Genomic DNA, 20,076 nt, shown 5'->3' on the forward strand with positions numbered 1-20,076 from the left:
TAACAAGAGAGAGGAAAAGCAAATGTGTGTGTATGCATGTGAGCCAGCTGCAAATCTCAGTGGTTGTGGGACACTTCCAAGATGAGACCCATCTGCCAGGGTGATTTCATTAATAATACAAGCTCTTTGTACAGGGCACTCAATCTCACTCACTCCTTTTCTTGCTCTCTTACACACTCGCACTCCACCCAGGGAGGAGACGAGAGACTTGGACATCTCCACACTCCTGGTAGTAGCATGGAGCTGAGCCCATTAGAGCTAAGTTGTTGGTTCATCCATATGTAGGAAAGCTCTCAAGAGGTCACCTCTCAACATGTTCGCTGATAGAGGGAACGATGAAGGGATGGAGGGGGAGGAGTGGACTAACCAACCTCTTCAAGGTCCTACTGTGATGAGAGCTCTGAGTGCCCAGCGTGGCGTTCCACACCCATGACTCCACTCATGGCCAATAAACAACATGCAAAGAGCCACAGAAACAGCACACCGAGTCAGGTTTCAATGACGTTAGACGTTTGCAAGCTTGACTGTAACCTAAACCGTAGCTACTACATGAGCCTTAACTGAACCTTACCCTAATGTTAAAACATGTCTTTTCCTTAAAATATAACTATTTAAAAAAGGATGTTGACAAGTCCCTACAATGAGACTGTGTATAACGATTTAGATCATTAAAATAATGCAGCCTTATTGACACACAGCTGAGGGCACTGTGGTGATAAGGTTGTCTGTTTTGACCTGCCCAGACCTTCAGAAAAGTGCAGCTTTTTTAACATTTCAAGTATTCAAGTTGGTCTTCAATGTCTGACTTCAATAGCAAACATGGTGGAAATACTGATGTTATTTCCTCCAGTCAAAACTGGTCACGATATGATGGCAAAATATGCAAAGCAGACCGTTAAAATGTATGCAAAGCAATAAAGAAAGTAAATGCGGTTTTTTTGCACTTGTTTTTTTTTTTCTAAAGTACAACAGGGCTTTATTGTCAGCTAATTTGATAATGGTTACAAACAGACAGCCACACATTATTCACTCCACATGCATATCCTTCTTTATCAGATTTATGATTTTACAGAACTTAATGCAATCCTGTGGAAAACTAAGCTGGGAATTTAGAGGGTGAGAAGCAGCCAGGTGACGATAATTAAATTAACTGATGATCAGCAAGAATGAACATCTTTATAAAGCAGAAGTTTTGGCAGTTTGCTGGTGTGGAGCATTTAGATGTGTTTACACAACGCCACAACAGCCTAGGACTGGATATCCCCTACATCTCAGGCCCTATAAGCCTCATTTAAATAAGAAAGTTATTTCTTACTCTCTTGAAAAAAACCCATCCCAGCACTGGTTAGGGGTGCACAACTGCATCTGAACAAATGATAAGACTTCTAGAACAAATCCATTTTATTAAATTAAGTATAACAAAATACTGCTGTGAGTACATGTCATACAACAGCAGGCAGTGTTGTACTGCAGAGATTTACTAAATCTACGCAGGAGGCACAGCAGTAATTCAATTGAAATGTAAGCACAGATACAACAAAATGTGCATTAATTAAAAATAATTATAAAAAAAAAATTAAAAAGGACGAAAATCTATGTTGTGATTGTGTAATAGCATTTAACTGTCCGTGAACCACTGATGAGCTCAACAGATGAAGCAACCAAAACACTTCTGTGGTAACCTCTGGTTCCTTTCCTGAAAGTCACACATGCCAACCCACCTGTTCAAAGTCAACACCACCCATTTTTAGAAAAAAAAAGTACCACTGTTTATGGTGGCAGTAACCATTACACAGGTGCAGATTTATCCAGGTAATCCATAAAATCCATGAAAACATTCAGGATGCAGTGGAGGTATATTTAAATTCTTACTGATGTGCACAATTACTTTGTATGTATTTGAGAGTTACACAGAGAACTACATACTGCAGGTAGTATGTATGGATACATATAAATTCACTTCTTGCTTATATTGTGATACAACAGTGTCAAAATTCCAACTGCTACATAATACTACTGCTTGCAGAAGTAGCAGCGTTCATGGTTGTAGGAGTAGTGTTAACAACAGTACTGACAATATTAACTGTAGTAGTAGCAAGGAGAGGTTACACACTATTATGTGACTGCTGTATAAATATATATTCATAAAGTATAAAATGTAGAAATGTAAAAAAAAATAGGTAAAAGTAAAGTAAACATGTTGATATTTAACAAAGGTGTCAAGTCAGGTCAAAACCAGGAATCTTCCATTTAAATGGTCAGCATTTTAATCCGAAATAACAACAAGTCTGGCCTTCGACTGTTTATTGGTGCTGGATCTCTAGCAGCACAGATTTACGATTGTGTCTTTGTCCCACGACCGTCTCCTGACTATAAAATTAGGCCTACTATCATGCATCTGATTGGCTTCTAGCTATTTTTAGCCATAATCATTTATAAAATTGATAAGGGTCGTTACAACACGAGTCACTGGAAGGCAAAGACACAGAAAGACACGAGATCAACTGTGGGAGGCACACATACACATACCTTCATACCTTTAACATAAATGCTAAATCTACAATGACCCATGCAGCAAATGTCATAGATGTAACATTTTCTTGGCAACAGATGATAATATGCAATGTTAACTGCAGTAACCAATTAACATAAGCCAGAAGGAGCCTAAGTTGCCATGTATCTATTGGGTTATATAGCTTTGCAATCATTATATCTGGGAATCATGTTCATAAATTGGCATGCTGCAGCTTTATTAAAGGTAGAGCGATGAAGGGCTAAAGAGCATTAACACTTGTAAGTTACAAAAAAGAACAAAAAGCAAAAAAGAAGAAAATGCATGACAAAAAATAAAAATAAACAAAACAATAACAAAGAAAAATACCCATCAGCGTGGGCTTTCAATCAAAGTGTTATTTTGAATTAAAGTATCATCAGAGATTTTCACAAAAAGTGGATCGATAAAAAAATATTTCAGTCAGGACCGCTATAGTGTCCTGACCACATCTGTCCTCCGTAAATTACAAACCAATATAGATCGACAGCTAGATAGAGGGATCTCAGTGTCCTTACAGAAAGGATATATACAGAAAGCAGCAACACCATCCCCTAAACCTTAAGTCAGACAAAGCATGATAGGTTGAAGTGCAGTCTGCAGATGCACAGCAGCTGTGTTCAGGGAAAAAAAAGTGCCAGTAAAATACATAGAAAGCTATCACCTGAACCTTAAGCTGATATTAGACTGCACTGAGATCAGCTGATTGCCTGGGATTGCAGCTGGGCTCGACTAACGCTATGCTAAATTACTCAAATAAAAACTTGCTGACACTTTGGTATGGACACGTACAAAAAGACACATACAAAGAGCCGCTTGTTCGCACATCCACCTCATCCTCATCTGTGTGTCCCTGACTCGAGGTATCGTTTATTTGTCCCCCTCTGTTACTTGCCACACATCATTTTTCTCTCGCCCCGACACACACCTCTGGATACCCCTGAATGTCAAACTGGGCAGACTGATTGATTGCATGTGCCAATGTGTATTTGCGTGCCTGAAAGACACTGTGATTACAGTTTATGTTATGTGTCCTGCTGTGCTGCAATACTCTCTCCCTCGCTGGCTCCCCTCCACTCTTTCTGTTTTCATCTCTGTCTATGTGCCTTTGTCATGGCAGCAGTGGCACATTGAGGGCACGGCGTTCTGGGTGGTCAACCTGATGGAGCTGCTGACTTGTGGTGCGGTGTGGATTAACATGGCATGGAGACTCTTAAGCCAGGGGAGGTCAATCATCACCACAACCCAACAGACCAGAGAGAACAGATGCCAATGCTGATATTGCCTTCCAAGTTCCAGTTTTATGCTTAAAAGCAGCTGGTTTACCACTAGTCATCTCTGTCAGTTAACTGGTATAAAACACACTCGTCTCAAGTGCTCTTTAGTGGCATGAGAGTCCCTCAAGTCAGTGGGAGCCCAGCATGGAGACAAACATCAAATACGTGTAGGCAACAGCCTCACAATGAACTGGCTATAACAAAATTATTGGCCACAACAGAACCTTTTATCAGCTGTCAACAGCCAATTGCATTTTCTCATATCCCAGTTCACAATGAGCGAGCCAAGAGTTCTCTGTAAGTCTTTTACATCCCTCATATTAAAATAGATCCACCTATTATATTCAAATATCAACAGGGTTGCCCGTCTTTAACTCTTACCCTCATGAAGATGACGTCTGACAACCTGCCGAGTACCCTTAACGGCAAGTCTTGACTCTAAATACATCAATAAAGATGTGGTTTGATGACCATTAAAACAGATTATGTTTTTTTTCCCCAGTTAACTGTATAGGAAGAGATTGCCTTCATTAACTTCTGATGTACATCGAGTGATTTTGTTCTGGAAGCAGGGCTGGAGTATGATAAAAACCGCTCAGGTCAGAAAAGAGATACAGGATTACCCCTAGTAGGCGTCCAAGGGCTAAAGAGTTAATGCAAATAAATGTAATTCCATCAATACCAGAAGGAAACTGAAGGATCTTTTAACACTGTTGTTGCTTTGCTTGACCCGTCAACTCTAAAATATCTTTCGAAAATATGTATATTGTAAGGCACGCAGGCACACACACGCACACATGGTTTAAAGCATGCATGCACTGATAGATACACAAACAAAATGAAACAAGCAACTTAAAATTTCTACTCCTGCTGCACAACACTATACAAACAAGCATGTCATGAATCCCTAATCACTTTCTGGCACCCTGTCGAGCGTGACGCACATGACATGGCATAGGGCTGCTCACACTCCCTCTTTGTGTCACACAGAGTTGACACATGAATTACACATCAGGCTCAAAATAAACATACCGTAAAGGACATGACAAGCATGGATCAGTCCAGGGTCCCACAACAGGGGGGGGGTGGGGCCTCGTGACTCTCCAGTGATATTGAATAGTGTGAGACAGTGACAAGGGAGCAGGGTAGCTCCAGCAGGTCTACGGTCACATGAGAAATTGCTCGGATGTCTAGAGAAGCGTGTCTGAGGCTGGTGTTGGGGGTCACACTTTTTAGTGTTGTATTCGCAGGATGAGATGGCACTTCTATGTGTGATATTTCCAGGGGTATAAAAAGACTCTCAAATCACTAAATGGAAGAAATACAAGACAATAGTGTGCTTGAAATTTTACAGCTTTCCCTGACTGGCTCGCGCAGAATTCTGACCTCAACCATTTTGAATCCCATCTTTAGGATGAACTTAAACTGTGAGCCCGGCCTGACCTCACTAATCCTCTTGTGACTGAATGGTCAAAAATGCCCACAGCCAAGATCCAAAATCTTGTGGAAAGACTTAGCGTGGTGTAGTGTGAAATAAAAGCACATTAGCGGTCATATCAAGGCGTACCACATAAACGACATGACCCTCACTTTATTTAAGAAATAAATGATCCAAATGAGCACGGTGGAACTGGGACACTTTTAACAACTGTTGATTTCCCCTCCTTCAACTCCTTTTGAGTAAATAATGACTTCTTGCGGCTACCAGGATTCATCCTTATAGATAAGAGAACTGCAAGCGCTTTTGTTGTTGCCATGCATGCTGGGAAATTCTCTTCATGAGGGGCAACACTGATGTTGAGCTGAAGAGATATTTTTAGCTTCTTAGTTACACTCCTGCACTAAAAGAAGGCGGCTTACACTCAAAGACGCACACATGCAGGAGACTGTGCATCACATTTGTGTGTGGTAGATTTAAAACAACTTTGATCTGTGTGTGTGTGTGTGTGTTCATTTGCCTAGAAAAGGGCAGTACTCACAGGGAGGGATCGTGGACGAGATCTTTGAGGTTGACCCCACTGCGGTCCTCTGCTAGGTTTCGAAAACAGCTGTCACTCACTGGATAGGCAGCGATAGAAAGAAGAAAAAATGCGGTTAGCTCCAAGTTCTAATGTTATATTACATGCATAGTCCAGGAAAAAGATTTTTCTTTGCCATAAATGCAAGTAATTACAAGGGAAAAGCAAAAAAAAAACCTCAAGAATTTACGTTTATAAACCTTTTTATTCTTGTGTCTGCCTCCTAATGCAGTACGCAAGAAAAATTACTATTTTTTACTCCTCTAATTTTCCAAACTGTGCCTACCTGTGAATCCACAGTGGGAAACTGAACTGATTACCAGATGAAGGAAAATAGTGAAATAAACCAAAACGATTCTCCTTGTGAACAGATGAAAAACACCAGAGGAGGAAAATCCAGGAAACATCCCTCCACACGCACCTTTATATGGATCTCTGCTGTTTTTGTTTTCATTCTTACATTTCACACCTATGCCTTGGCAAACAGAGAATCTCCAGCACACAGGTTTCGTCCTGTCAAAAACGGGGACAACAGGATGCTGTTATTTGTTGCAGCCACACTTGTCAGCTGCGACCGTTATAAGGCAGGTGTTTCTGTATATCAGAATCATGTCTGGTGTAACTGCTATATTGTCGCCTAAACCCCGTCTTCCAACCCAAGCCATAGTGCAAATTAAAAAAAACGGTCAGGGTGTGAGAAAAATACATAGTGACACCCTTCCAAACCCTTCATTGTGCAGGCTTTTTGATATCGGTGAGCCTATGGAAAGCCACACCTTCACGCAAACCCCCCTCGACTGCAGAGCAGGTGTGAGCCACATGAGTCATCGCGGTGATGATAGACAGATAGAGTGATGGATAGAGTAAGACGGGAGGAAGATGAATATGTGGAGAAAGAAAAATGAGTAACAAAGCAAAAGGAGACAGAAAGAGACATTTCAAGATAATGGAGAGAGGGATAAGGTGTTTTGTAATCCAAAGGGTCAAACATGAGCAGACACGCACTCGCATCTCAAAATAGATCCAAAACGAGTCAATGGAGGGGGTGATGGCGGTGGATTTAAGCCAAAAAACTTGATGCACTAGTCGTAGCCAACACTGGAAATGTCATGATGTTACTCCAATGTAAGTGCCATGATCCATGAACAAGAGCGGGTGGGGAGGGGGGGGGGGGGGGCGGAGGGATAGGGTAAGGACATGGGTGAAGCAAGAATGGTGCAAAAAATGGAATTGAGATGGCAAAGGGGAGGAATTCAAATGAAGAGAACGCAACAAAGCTGTATAAAGAAGATGGGAAAGTATGGCGTGATCTGAGTGCGGGCAATAAAAGATTGAGTTGGGGAAGAGAAAATGGGAAGATGTAGAAGATGAAAAAAAAAATTAAAGAGGGGGAAGGGCAATGGCGAAAAAAGCTGTGCCGATGGGGCAGCGCTGTGGAGGTAAACAGAGGGAGCAGGACGTTGCTCTGGGCTCTGGCAAATAAATAGGAAAGTGCTGACATTTGCACACTGAGCCTACTCAGAAAGAGAGAAAGAAAGGCAGAAGCAAGAGAGACAGAAAGATTGTCGGAGAGGGGTGGTGGCGAAGCAAAAGAAAAAGTCTGAGGGAGGAGAGAAAAGGGGATGATAGCACATGGAATACACACCACCTTGGCTTTACAGGGGGACTGCTGCATAAGTGCAAGGATGTGTATGTGTGTATCAGGTTGAGCGTATGTATGTGTATAAGGACAAAACTTCGTTCAAGACTGCAGTATTCCTTACAAACACACTCTTGCACACACGCACACACAGAGCCCTCCTCAGTCTTTCTCTCCCAGCTACCCCTTGATCTAAAAATAGCCGTTCCACTCTCCTACAAGAGGCAGCAACCATTCTGAACCAATCAACACGGTCTATCAAAGGCATCGGCATCCACCACCCCTTAGTGTGTATGTGCGTGCGTCCATGTGCGGCGTGCATGCATTTGTGCAACAAGGGGAACTCCTGACTGAGGGTAATAAAACTGCCCCTCCCTTCTGCACCGGTTAGAAATGGTGGGAAAGTGATCCCTCCTAGAAAACAATAGCTCTGAAAACAAAAAGAAAGCAAGAGGGAGAGAAAGGGGAACAAAACGAGGAGGGGAAAGGAGTGCGGGTGAGAGAGGGACAGGGAGATCTGGCTGCAGTTGAAACAGGCTTCAAAGGAATATTAATGTGATCCTGTGCAAGAGCTGAAGACAGGGGAAGAGAAGGGGGAAGAGGGAGGGTAGATGGGGAAGAGAGAGAGAGAAGGGAAGGGGAAAAAGGGGCGTGAGAATTTATGACATCGATATCTCCCATCCGTGTAGCTCCACCCATGCACCTTTCTCCAGGTGAATCTGCAGCTCAAGCCTTCACTGCCCGCCTGCATTCTACTCACACCTGATGCGGTGTAGTAGCCACCAGGGATTTAATCATCAGAGCAAACACATGCGGAGTTTTACTTCCAACTCTACAAGCACGACGATGATACCTGATCAGTGAGCAGCTGAGGAAGTGCAACTCTGTTCCCGGTGACAGTAAAGACGCAATGCAGTGACCTCTGTCCCACCCCAGAGGGTGCTATACCCCATGCTGCATACTGTACATACTGCAACCTAAAGGTCAATGCTTCTACATGGCTGGACATCCAGCAGGAGACAGACGGCTAAACCCCAGACAGACTTCTATTTGACTGCTATTTTGTGGTCAGGCTCATATCTTATGAGAAAAGTTTCAGTTCTGAGCAAATGCATTTAGTTTTTATATTGGACATCAATGATAACAAGTGCAACCAAATATTTCCCTTGAACTATCCTCTTCTTTTCAATGTTATTTATATTGAGTCTAGGGATAAATGTTCAGTTTTTTACATTGTTTTTCTACATTTGTCTGGGTCATATTATATTAAGAAAGGAGAACCACTAAGTAACTATTTACAAAGTTGAACCAATGTTATAGTGCATTGCTATTGAATTGTTTCAATGATTAAAAAATAAATAGTGAAAAACAAGTATTTTGAGTACTGATTTAACGTCCCTAAAAGTATTGCATGTATCCATACAGGTATCTCCGTTATCCTGATCAATTTTCTATTTAATCTCTTTTTTTCTGGTGTGTCTGCCAGTATTGACTCTTATCATCTTATATTTGCCTGTGAATGTGTGTGAGTGCACAAGCTCGGATGTCCCCAGGCTAAAGTAGTGGGAGGGGAACAGGAGGCCTGTGCTTCAGAAGCATTACGCAGGGCAGCACCACTCACGCATGAGATCTAGATCACACCCTAACGCAAACACAGGCTCATGCACATTCTTAAAGGGTAAACTGCTAGTGCACGGGAGAGCACAGGAGAGCACAGGAGAGCACATCAAGAGTACAAAGAAAAGAGAACTGATCAGGAAGTGGAAAAAAATGTCATCATAGGACAAAAGTTTGATGCTATGTATCTTTGACCTTCGAATAATGGAGACAATGCCAATAAAACCTGTGGAAGAATGCCCAGTACAGTATAGATATCTTGCCTACACATCAATCTAGAAAACCAGAGGCAATCATTGGCTGACTGAGGTGTGTGTGGCCATCAAACATCTGGGCTGAGACTTCCTTTCTGTGATGGATTGTACTTGGATGCAGAGTCTATTTAAAAAAAAAAAAGCAAATAAAAAGTTAAAGAATTAAATAATAGCTAGTGCTTTTGAGATGTAATTGATAAGTCTTTTTTTCTTCTTTTGCTCTTCCTATTGACTGTTTGCTTTCTTGCAACTAATGTCTTCCCTACCGTGACCAGTCTTTAGTACTAAGACTACAACATGGACTACAAGAGCAAATGGAAACTTTTTAGTTTTTTAGAAAGCACCCTATCTCATTTCCAAGAGGCTTCCCTTCTAGAGGTTACATGACAGAGCTGTGTTAAGGATCCTGCAAGAAACCTTGCTGACTGTTCTTGTTCTTGTTCTTATATTTCAGAGGGTTAGAAACTTTCAGCTGGACTAAGACTGTGGGGTCGAAATGATATACATTGCTTATTTGTTAGGGAGTGACAAAAACGATGTCATTTACAAAAATGCTCATTTTTGTTTATGTTAATAATAAGTTATGCCTCAGTAAAAGGTGTATTTTCATTGCCATCTGCTGTATTTTGTTACTTTAAAGTTGAGAGTGGTGACGATTATGGTAAACATCTGTGCGCACATTAATATAACTGAAAATAAAATCACATCAAAACTGCAAATCCTGGTCTTCGATTCGAGCAAGTCCCACACACACACAAAACAAAACATGACAAGATTTGTCACATCAGTGAAGTTATTCCAGACAATCTAAGTACTGCTGCTGTGCAAGAAGTTATTTAACTGTAAAACTATGACTGCGCGTTACAAATCACCTATCTGAGGTGGAGAAAAGTGCAGACTGCGACGTACCATTAGACCTTCTTCTCGAGTTATTGCGTTCACGAGATTTTCAGTAAACTTGACCTCTGACCTTGAGGTTGAGGTCACTGAGTTTCGAACTCGTCAGAGATGTGGTATCAGTTTGAACCTCCTACGTTGCCTCCTTCTCGAGTTATCGCATTCATAACATTAGGTGTCCACTCCGCCTGCCCGCCATTTGCCATTCTTGATGATGCCACAAGATGATGCAAAAGACTTATGCAAAAGCAAACATGCAAAACAACAGACAAAACATCTGAATTGTTGTTTTCAAGTTGTGAGTAGAATCTCCAAATATTGCACTGCATTAATTAGTTATAGTCTATTCTTTGATTAGTATAAACCTGAAGTGATAAGAGGCTGTAGCTCAGGTGATCGAGTGGATCATCTACCAATCAGAAGGTCGATGGACTGATCCCTGACTGAGTGAATGTTACTAAGCACTAACAAAGCATAGATAAAAGTTAAGAAGGGGAATGAGTAGTAAAAAAGTGCTTTATGTGTTAAATAGCACTATATAAGTATCAGTCCATAACCGACTTAGAATTAGTTTATTTTGGTTTATAACTCGGACTCAGCTGCAGCCTCAAAAATAAAATTATGCTATTAGTGATGGTGAAACGGACAATGAAGTCAGCAAACAGACCAGGTTAGGTGTCTCTGTGATATAGGTAACGCTAGCATGCAACTAGGCAGGAAGCGTCTGTAAAAGAGTAACTTGCTTGACTAGCTAGCTGTCTGTGTGCTGTCAGTCTGTTAGCCGCTAGCAGAGACTGCTGCTTCATAAACTAACCGCTAGCCTGTTCCACTTAATCATTTCCAGGACATAAAACAGTCAACTCTCATCATCTCCCTGGGATTCCACACTAATGGGGTTTTCTCTTATAACAGGTCCTTGCACACCCATCACATAGCTTACACACACAGTGTGCCAGTGTATAGATGTGTTTAGATGCCTATTAAATGTTGCACTCTACTTTCAAGGTGTAAGAACACACCTATACACTGACACACACAACCTTGGAGGCTCTTATATGGATCAGCAACTGGGCTCAGCTAGACTACAAATCAGTGCAGAGCAGAATGGATAAAGTCCAGTCCCATTGTGACACTTCCGCCATGAGTAAGACTATATACCCTGCTGCTTTGAAAGAAGGACACAGAAATCCAGCTGGCTATAAGTTGCTCATTACATCTGTACATGTGAAAAAAATCTGCAATTTCACCAGCGCTGGGATAGTAGGGTATCGTCTCATTTTCTCAGTAGCCCACTTGGCACCTCTATTGTTTCTTCTTCTTTATCTGCTAACAGCAGTGCAAGTGGCCCTCCAGCCCCGGAGAAGCTGCTCTGGGGGGTCAAACACTGGATTGGGCTGACATCTACCGGTGGGAGGGACAACACCTCTGCACACCAATAAGCCTCTACCAAAGTGATATCACTACCTCTTGTCATCTATTTTACTGGCTTGTTCTCCATCAAATGGAAACACTGGGCCCCAGGCCTTGGATTAAATGGGCTTAATGATGAATAGAGGTTTGGATCCGCCTCCAGATTGTAACGGGGTGGGGTAGACATCTGACTAGGGGGCTTTCAGTACTACAACCCCTTTCTTAGCCAGGAGAGGAGAGGAGTAATGGCGCACAAATACCAGCATCTTCATTCCATGGCAGGGTAAATTTCCAAATTAATAAAAGCTTCACGGTGCTGGGTAAAATATAGTAACAGCAATAACGGCAGATAACCTAATCTAATATAAGCCCACTGTATCTTAGCAACCTTGTTAATTCTGTGAGGAGCAGTGGGGTAAGCAGCAGAAGCACAGCATCCATCATCAAAGACACACCCAGCAGCAACACACACACGCACACACACACCAATTACTCAAACTCCCAAATCCACGACATCATGCAGATGCACATGCTATCTTGCCATTACCTGCTATCTCAATCACACGTGCTAAAGATCAAGGCATACACATGTGCAAGAGTACGCGTATAGTCACATGCACACAGAACCTCAGGCTTACTGTAAGCAGTCGGGAGAATGGAGGGGGTGTGGAGCGGAACAATGGGATCCTAATCGTCGGGCTGCATTTCAAAGCCTCTTCCCTCTACAACACTGTTTCTAGATAAGATTTGAAAATGCTATTTATATCCATGGGGAAAGGAGCCAACCAGCAGCTTGATTTTCATTTATTTGAAGTCAGATCTAAATTGGGGTGGAGTTACATAATGCAACTAGTGCGACACTCCACCTGCTACTACTGAGCCAGCTGCTGAAGAAAACTACAGAGGGAAACAACTCAAAAAGGCACTGGGCCCACGCTAGTACTGTGGCTAATAATTAATCCATTGGCTTAATAACCACTGCTTACTATAACCAAAGGAGCCTGGCTCATCCGTGTGGGCAGAGCAATGGGCCGATTTGCATCTCGAATCCAAACCTACTACAAAGTGGCCCGGCCAAAATCCGGCAGCCGTGTCGCGCCAAGGACAAAACAACACAGCACAGCATGGCCCAGTCCCCCCTACGCACCAGATGTGCAGAGAAAGAAGGACGGAGAGAGGAAGACAGTTCTGTTCTTCACAGCTGTGTCCCAGGCATGCAGGGAGGGACCATTCCCAGCCCGGCTCATGCAACTCTCCCCCTGCCTGCCTCCCTGGAGATGAGGCAGCTCCATCCCAGCCTAAGTAAAAAAAAAAAAAAGGAGGAGGAGAGGTGGTAGGATGGACATGTGGAGTTGAGGGAGGGTAAATTGGAGCCCAACCCTGAGAGGATTAACAGAGCAATTCACACTGGATAAAAAAGAAGGTGAACACAGAAAAGAAGACAGATGGGAGCAGCAGTGGGAGTACTCTGAAAACAAAGAGGGAGGACAGAAAAAGGAAGAAGGAGGAAAGGGAGTTGTACGGTAAAATGGGAAGACGGGGAAAAGACTGGTAATGGGAGTGTGTGAGAAGAGAGATGCAGAGGAATAAATAAAACACATGCAGATGAATAGGACATATAAAGGTACAAGAAAAGAAGAAGGAAAATGGAGGAAGAGAACCCCGAGTGCTCCCAGACTACGTGCTACGCCTGACTATCTATAGTTTCAGTCTCTCTTTAACCTCACAATTTATTCCGTTCGTCTGCCTAAATAGGCAAAGACTGTGGGGAATATTCGTAACTTGAAAGCCAAGAGTCAGAGTCAGTATATAATTGTTCTTTGAACGTGACAGAATGACATTTGATCACGAGACTCAACATCAACACTTAAATGTTTGTTCTAATTTTTCCTTATCAAATTGTCAAAAAGATTTGGGGGAGTCCTTAAAAAAACCCTGGCATCTGCCTAATCAAGGAAAAGAAAACTACTGCATTGGCTCCATTTTTCCTGTGCTCAGGAATTGTTTATTGATAGCTTTTTCATGAACAGCTTAAGCTGGAAGGATGAGGTAATAACTGTTGGGTGGGTTCTTTGTTTAGTGTTATGGACAGCATGTAGATTTCCAAGTGTTTTGCATATTTGTCACACCTACATGTTTCAGATCATCAAACTAATTTTAATATTAGACAAAGATAACCCGCGTAAATATAAAATGCAGTTTTTAAATGGTGATTTCATTCACCAAGGAAGAAAGGTTATCAAGACCCACCTAAATCACAATTTAAATGTGATTAACCACACTTTTTGAAAAGCTGAGTTACGTTTCACTAAACACACTCTTGACCTGATTATTGGCAGACCTGTTGAATCAAGAAACCACTTATGTAGAACCTATCTGACAAAGTGAAGCAGGCTAAAAGATCTCAAAAAGCAACACATCATGCCACGATCTAATGAAACACCTGAGAAACATAGTCACTGACATCTATTGCTCTGGCAAGGGTTACAAAGACATTTCTAAGGCTTTGGGACTTAAATGAACCACGGTGAGAGCCATTATACACAAATGGAGAAAATTTGGAACAGTGGCGAACCGTCCCAGGAGTGAACGGCCGACCAAAATTACTCGAAGAAGAAGACAACGACTACTCATCCAGGAGGTCACAAAAGAACCCAGAACAATATTAAAGAACCGCACGTCTCATTTAAGGTCAGAGTTCATGATTCAACAATAAGAAAATGACTAAATGGCATCCATGTTAGAGTTCAAGGAGAAAACCACTGCTGACCAAAAAGAACACAAAGGTTTGTCTCACATTTGCCAAAAAACATCTTGATGATCCCCAAGACATCTGGGAAAATAATCTGTGGATTGACGAAAGAAAAGCGAAAGTTTTTGGAAAGTTTAAGTTCCACTGCGTCTGCCGTAAAACTAACACAGCATTTCGGAGAAGGAACACCATAGAAACAGTAAAATATGGTGGGGGTAGCGTGATGGTCTGGGATTATTTTTCTACCTCAGAACCTGGAAGATTTGCTGTGATAAATGGAACCAACCGGCTGTATACCAAAACAATCCAGGAGGAGGATGTCCGGTCATTTGTTTGTGACTTCAAGCTGAAGTGCACTTGGGTTGTGCAGCAGGACAATGATCCAAAGCATACCAGCTAGTCTACCTCTGAATGGCTTAAGAAAAACAAAATAAAGACTCTGGAGTGACCTAGTCAAAGTCCTGGCCTGTATCCGATTGAGATGCTGGATGACCTTTTTAAAAAAGTGAGTAGTTATGGTCGAAGTAAATGTTCTTTGTAGACAAGTTTTCAGGTCCATGCTTGTATGACCAAGTAGTTCACAAATATTACAATTAAGGACCGCTGGTGGGTTTTTTAGTTTGGTTGTTAGTGAACGGTGAGCTCTCTATTTGTGCATTGTATCAGCTCCTTTGCAAACTCCTTAACATCTTTTTCCTCACTCCCCTCAGGCACACAATATATTCTCAAATTATTGCCTCTCAGTCTATTCTGCAGGTCTTCACATCTAGCTGTTAGGTTCATATCTAGGCACAGCAGATATCTTATTGCTCTCTCTTTTCCCATTCTCTTCTGCAGCATATGATATTCCACCTCTGTAGTTCTTTTTCTATTTTTACATTTCAGCTTTTAGATTCGCCATAAATGCCTCTGGCTTTGTAAGCCATAGTTTGGTCTGGTTGTGTTAGTGTTGTTTTAGTATACTTGATTATGTGTGTTAGCACTTGCCGTGTCATTGCCAGGTTGATTTGGTTTCATTCCTTTACTTCACGTTTAAGTGTTTACTTGAGCCTCTGCCTCTAGAGGCTGGTGCCATTGTAAAAATGCTTTATATAGATGAGATTTCAGAGATTTGTTAGGATATTAAATATTCAAATGGACCAAGCTCTGCTTTTAAAGTCGGATTTACTAAACGGGGCAAAACAAGACTTGTGAGGGCAATCCCCAAATGGGTTAGTTTTTCGGTGATCTACAAAGGTTTTGCTGTTTTATGCATATGTCATGCCCAATCTGCCAGCTGTGGGTAATTACTAACAGGACAGACTTGTTCACTGTAATCAGAAAAGCATTTAAATATAGGTCACACGTACACGTTAAAAGTAGGCCTATGTGGCAGTCTGCCTGACAGAGTCATTATAATGGAAACAAGCTTCATTAATTGACAGGTTCCAATGTAGAACTGTAAACTGCAACAATATTTTGACACAGCGTTATGCAGCATTCATGTATTAAGACAACTTACAACACTTGAAGGGATAAAATGAACCAGAAATGTTTGATTGACAAACGTTTATTTCTATACTTTGCAACTGGTGGACAGTACCAGCACAATTTAACTATGCTATCTATCAATGTTAATTAAAAAGATAAACAAATAAATAAACAGATTAACAGATTTCATGGTGAGTCTTGTGCATGTTTGTCCATCTGTGATCTATCCCTCACCTGCTGTCAAAGTGCATGCAGCTGAATTTGTGTAGATCTACTAAAAGCAGCCATATTCGATCATAGCTACGAAATCATAGTGAAAACTGTTTGCACTGTCTGTGGTTCAGTTTACGTTTACAAGTTGAATTAATATTTCACTGTTTAAGTGTAATAAAACTTTATTAAGGGAAAAATGTGTTTAGTTTATTAACGGACCAAAAACAAAAAGCACCTTCAAACTATCAAACCATCCAAAACATCAAAATGAAAAAATAGACCGCTTTTTAAGACTTCCTGTGCCTGATATCAAACTGGGGCCTGAGTATATTCAGGATAGGGTCCAAAGACAACATCGTCCTCGCTCTGTTCTCTCTGTTTTTCAGGCATTTAGCTTTGAACCTCATGAAATTCCTGCCACAGTATTCTGAAAAGGACCCAACACCAAAAATGAAAGAGTTGGAAGGATTTTGTTGTTGCTGGTATAAGCTGACTCCCTTTGGGTGAAGGTTCAAGGTCACCTCTGAATTCACTAAACAAATTTTGAATTAGGTGGCTATATAATCTATACTTTTTTTTTTTAATCCAAGAGGCTTAGTTGCAAAAACGCAACATCCCGGCCTCTTACACACAATCTTCTCAGTGTCTTTGTAGATACTGACAGCACTTTGTTTTACGCCAAAAAACCTTAGTAAATCTGGCTCCTACCTTTATCAATGCGTTTTTAGTAGTTTCAGTGTTAGAGGGCAAATGTCAGAGGCAAGATTTAGGAAGATTTAGGAAAATCAGCACTGGTATTACAATAAAACACAGAATTTGTTGAAATAAAATTGACTCTCATCCAGTCTTAAAAATTACCGCCTTCAAAGGCTCATCAGGCAAGTTTTCTAATAAAAAGTTACCATACTAATAAATACTAAAACTAAGGATATTTCCTCTCTCCTTTTGATTTGATTTTAGTTATTTTTTTTAAAGTTCACAAAATCATTTCAGTTACTTTTACTGTTTGTGAAAAGTTTTCATTTGTATTTTAGTAAACTATAATTTTTTTCACATCTAGTTTTAGTGATTAGTTAGTTACCTACGCTAACTTCTGTGGTGCACTGATTTGAACTGATGACTCTGGGGAAGAGCAGCCAATTTGAGGAACGGAACCAAAAACAGTGAAACCTTTGAGAGTGCACTGTAAAAGGAAACCTAGATTCTTTCCAGCATAAGAAGCCTATGTGAAAATGACTGAGCTTCTCACTTTATTTAATACCAGAGCAAACATCTTAATGGGTTTATGGTGTCAATTGCTAGCTTGAAGTCTTCTTTAATGCATTGTGATGTTCATTATGGACATTTTGGTCCCATTTAGAGAAAAACAGGTGATTAAAAAGGAGAGTATGCATTAGAGTGTGGCAACATTGTCATTTACAGTGTTCCCTGCTTCTTATCCATATTCATACTTTGCTTGTGTGCATTCATCTCCAAATGCCCAAATAAACACTTCAATTGATACAAAACCCATCCAAAAACAGTGTCCACGTTAATGCAGTTTATGGTTACTCTACAACACTACCTACAATCAATACTGAATGACAAAAGTACCAGCATTCAAAGCAGGTGGCGTGAGGCAGTGCATTGCAAACTACCCACCATCAGAGTTGCCACAGTCATCCAAATGTTAGTCCCACCACAGGTGAGCTCCTTGCAGTCACTCTGCATCACACTTACCTGAACTTCTCTTTATGATCCAAATATTACTAAAAACCTGCAGTCACCTGCAGCCTGCAGTTCTCCACAAAGGCCTCAGGTACTAATGCTTTATTAACATAGCCATAAATATTGAAAAGACACTTACTAATGAAGCTGCGTAGAAAAGTTCCAGAGACAATTTACAGAAGCAAGGAGTACGGGGGCCTTGATTATGTCACCCTTCTTTCTCTTTCGTTGTCCTTCACCTTATTTCCCACACCATGGCTGGAATGGGCCTGCAGCTCACCCTCCACCCACCCCCACACACACTTACCCCTCAGCAGCCTCCATCTTCTTCCCCCATCTATGTTTTTCTTGTTCAATGAAATCAATGGATTGGAGGGGCTTGACAATCTGCCACACCCCTTGCAAATATTAATCATAAACCACAGGCTCTGAGTATAATGAGGCTTGTTTCTAATGACAACAGGCGTGATGAATGTGTCTGTGGCTTGGCGTTGCATTACAATATAGCCAGTCAGGAGTGCGTGCGCGTGTGTGCATGTAGTAAGAAGGTTGGGCGAGAGTGTGGCTGTTGGGGGATGAGGTATCACAGCTTTTCCCCCATGTAGCATGACATTTCGATGGCAGAGGGCCCACGGCAAGCCAGCTCTCAGTGGCATTTCCAACAGCTGTTTATGCACACATACACACAAGCTAAATGTTCACTGGGTATTTTATAAACACGAGTACTAGTATGTAGAAGGCACGAGAGCAAGCATTCACACATTCATTTTACTATAGGCCTATTACTATATGCCATTTGAAGTATAGGTGAGGGCAAAAAAGAAATCAGTAATTTTCACATTGGATGTACACAAGTCACAGGGGTTCAAGCAGGGAAACACACTATCTATAGTAGCTGACAAGAAATTAAAAAATAAAGTATGTATACAGTGAATTCTATTTTGCCACCAATGCTATTTCGCAATGTGGGTAATTTGGGTTTTTGTCTACCTAGTATGACACACGCCCACATCCACTAAATGTAATTTTCTCAGTCTCTCACTGCAGAAGAACGTTTTTGAAGTTCTGATTCCAAATTCTTTTAACTTCCTTGTGAAAAATGATTAGATTTAGTTTTTAATGTTCGCAAGTAAGAAAGGCTGGCTCCAATTTTTTTTTTCTTACAATTTTCAGCTTAACAGCATTAAAAAGCAAGTTTACAGCTTGGTACACACATGGTTTTGTCTATGTCTTCTATGGATGAGTTTTCCCTTCATGTCATCTACACCGTGGGTGATTTTTTGTTTTTCATAATGCATCCATTTGGATACTGTAAAGCTAGCTTGCTCCATTGCTCCAAAAGCTGCCAAATAGAACAAATAATATGACTTGCTGTGCAATACAGGCTGTCGAAAAAAAAGGCTGCGCTACAGTTTTGGTGAATGACACTATTAGTTTTTTATTAGTTTGTTAGTTACTACACTAACAGGCAGATACCTGTGTTGGTGTGTTTCACTCATACACTGGAAGGTGTTTACTAACCAAGCTTACTTACACAACCAGGCGACGCAGCATTGCATCCTCTGCAGAGATGGGCAGTAACGCGTTACAAGTATTACAGTAACGCGTTACAAGTAACGCGTTACTGTAATCCGATTACTTTTTTCAAGTAATTTGTAAAGTAAGAGATTACTATTGCAAAAAAGGTCATTAGATTACTGTTACTTTCCCGTAAGCACGCTGGGTTACTGCATTACTAAAACCGTGATTCTTTGCGAGTGTCTCATGACAATGATGTAAGTGAGTGCAACCTTTGTGGCAACAGCTGTGTGCAGATCAACAATGAATAATATAACGAGTGCAGCAGAGAGTATGACGTGCAGCGTTTAAAGGGTGGAAGTACTGACCTTACTTTGAGTTTGTTTCCATAAAAAGTGACAAAAACATAAGCCTCCGGTGTTCACTTTGTGGGAAGAAAACTTATTTTTACAGCGAAAAAACCCCTAAACTTCTGAGCAAGCACCGACAGTACGCTGCCACGGGAATGTGAAACTCCCAGATCCTTCCACTGACCGCTACACACCTGCACCAGGGTAAACCTCCGCCTACCCCACTCCTGCTATACAGGTGAAAATAGAGCAACAGGACCGCTGAGTCTTTGATTTTATTTATTTTCTGCTGTGTTTTACGTGCATTTATTTGAAAGAGTGAGTGTAAACACAAAAAACTATTTTATTTTATATGCTGGAATGTGCAGAAAATAGGTTTAAATGTTAAACAAATTTCTTCCAG

The 20,076-nt window shown here is 41.2% G+C and overlaps 1 protein-coding gene across 5 annotated transcripts in view; it reads right to left on the reverse strand.

Moving 5' to 3' along the window:
- Window positions 1-20,076, reverse strand: part of gphnb (gephyrin b) — a 108,845-nt gene that overhangs the window by 69,466 nt on the left and 19,303 nt on the right. For all 5 annotated transcript variants that reach the window (XM_087851896.1, XM_087851894.1, XM_087851895.1 and 2 more), the window contains exon 2: window positions 5,808-5,886. In XM_087851896.1, the coding sequence (XP_087708022.1) occupies window positions 5,808-5,886 (79 nt within the window). The remainder of the gene's footprint in view (window positions 1-5,807; window positions 5,887-20,076) is intronic.

The sequence above is a fragment of the Neolamprologus brichardi genome, chromosome 15 (assembly GCF_056152115.1).
Source record: "Neolamprologus brichardi isolate AB-2024 chromosome 15, ASM5615211v1, whole genome shotgun sequence".
Classification (NCBI taxonomy): Eukaryota; Metazoa; Chordata; class Actinopteri; order Cichliformes; family Cichlidae; genus Neolamprologus; species Neolamprologus brichardi.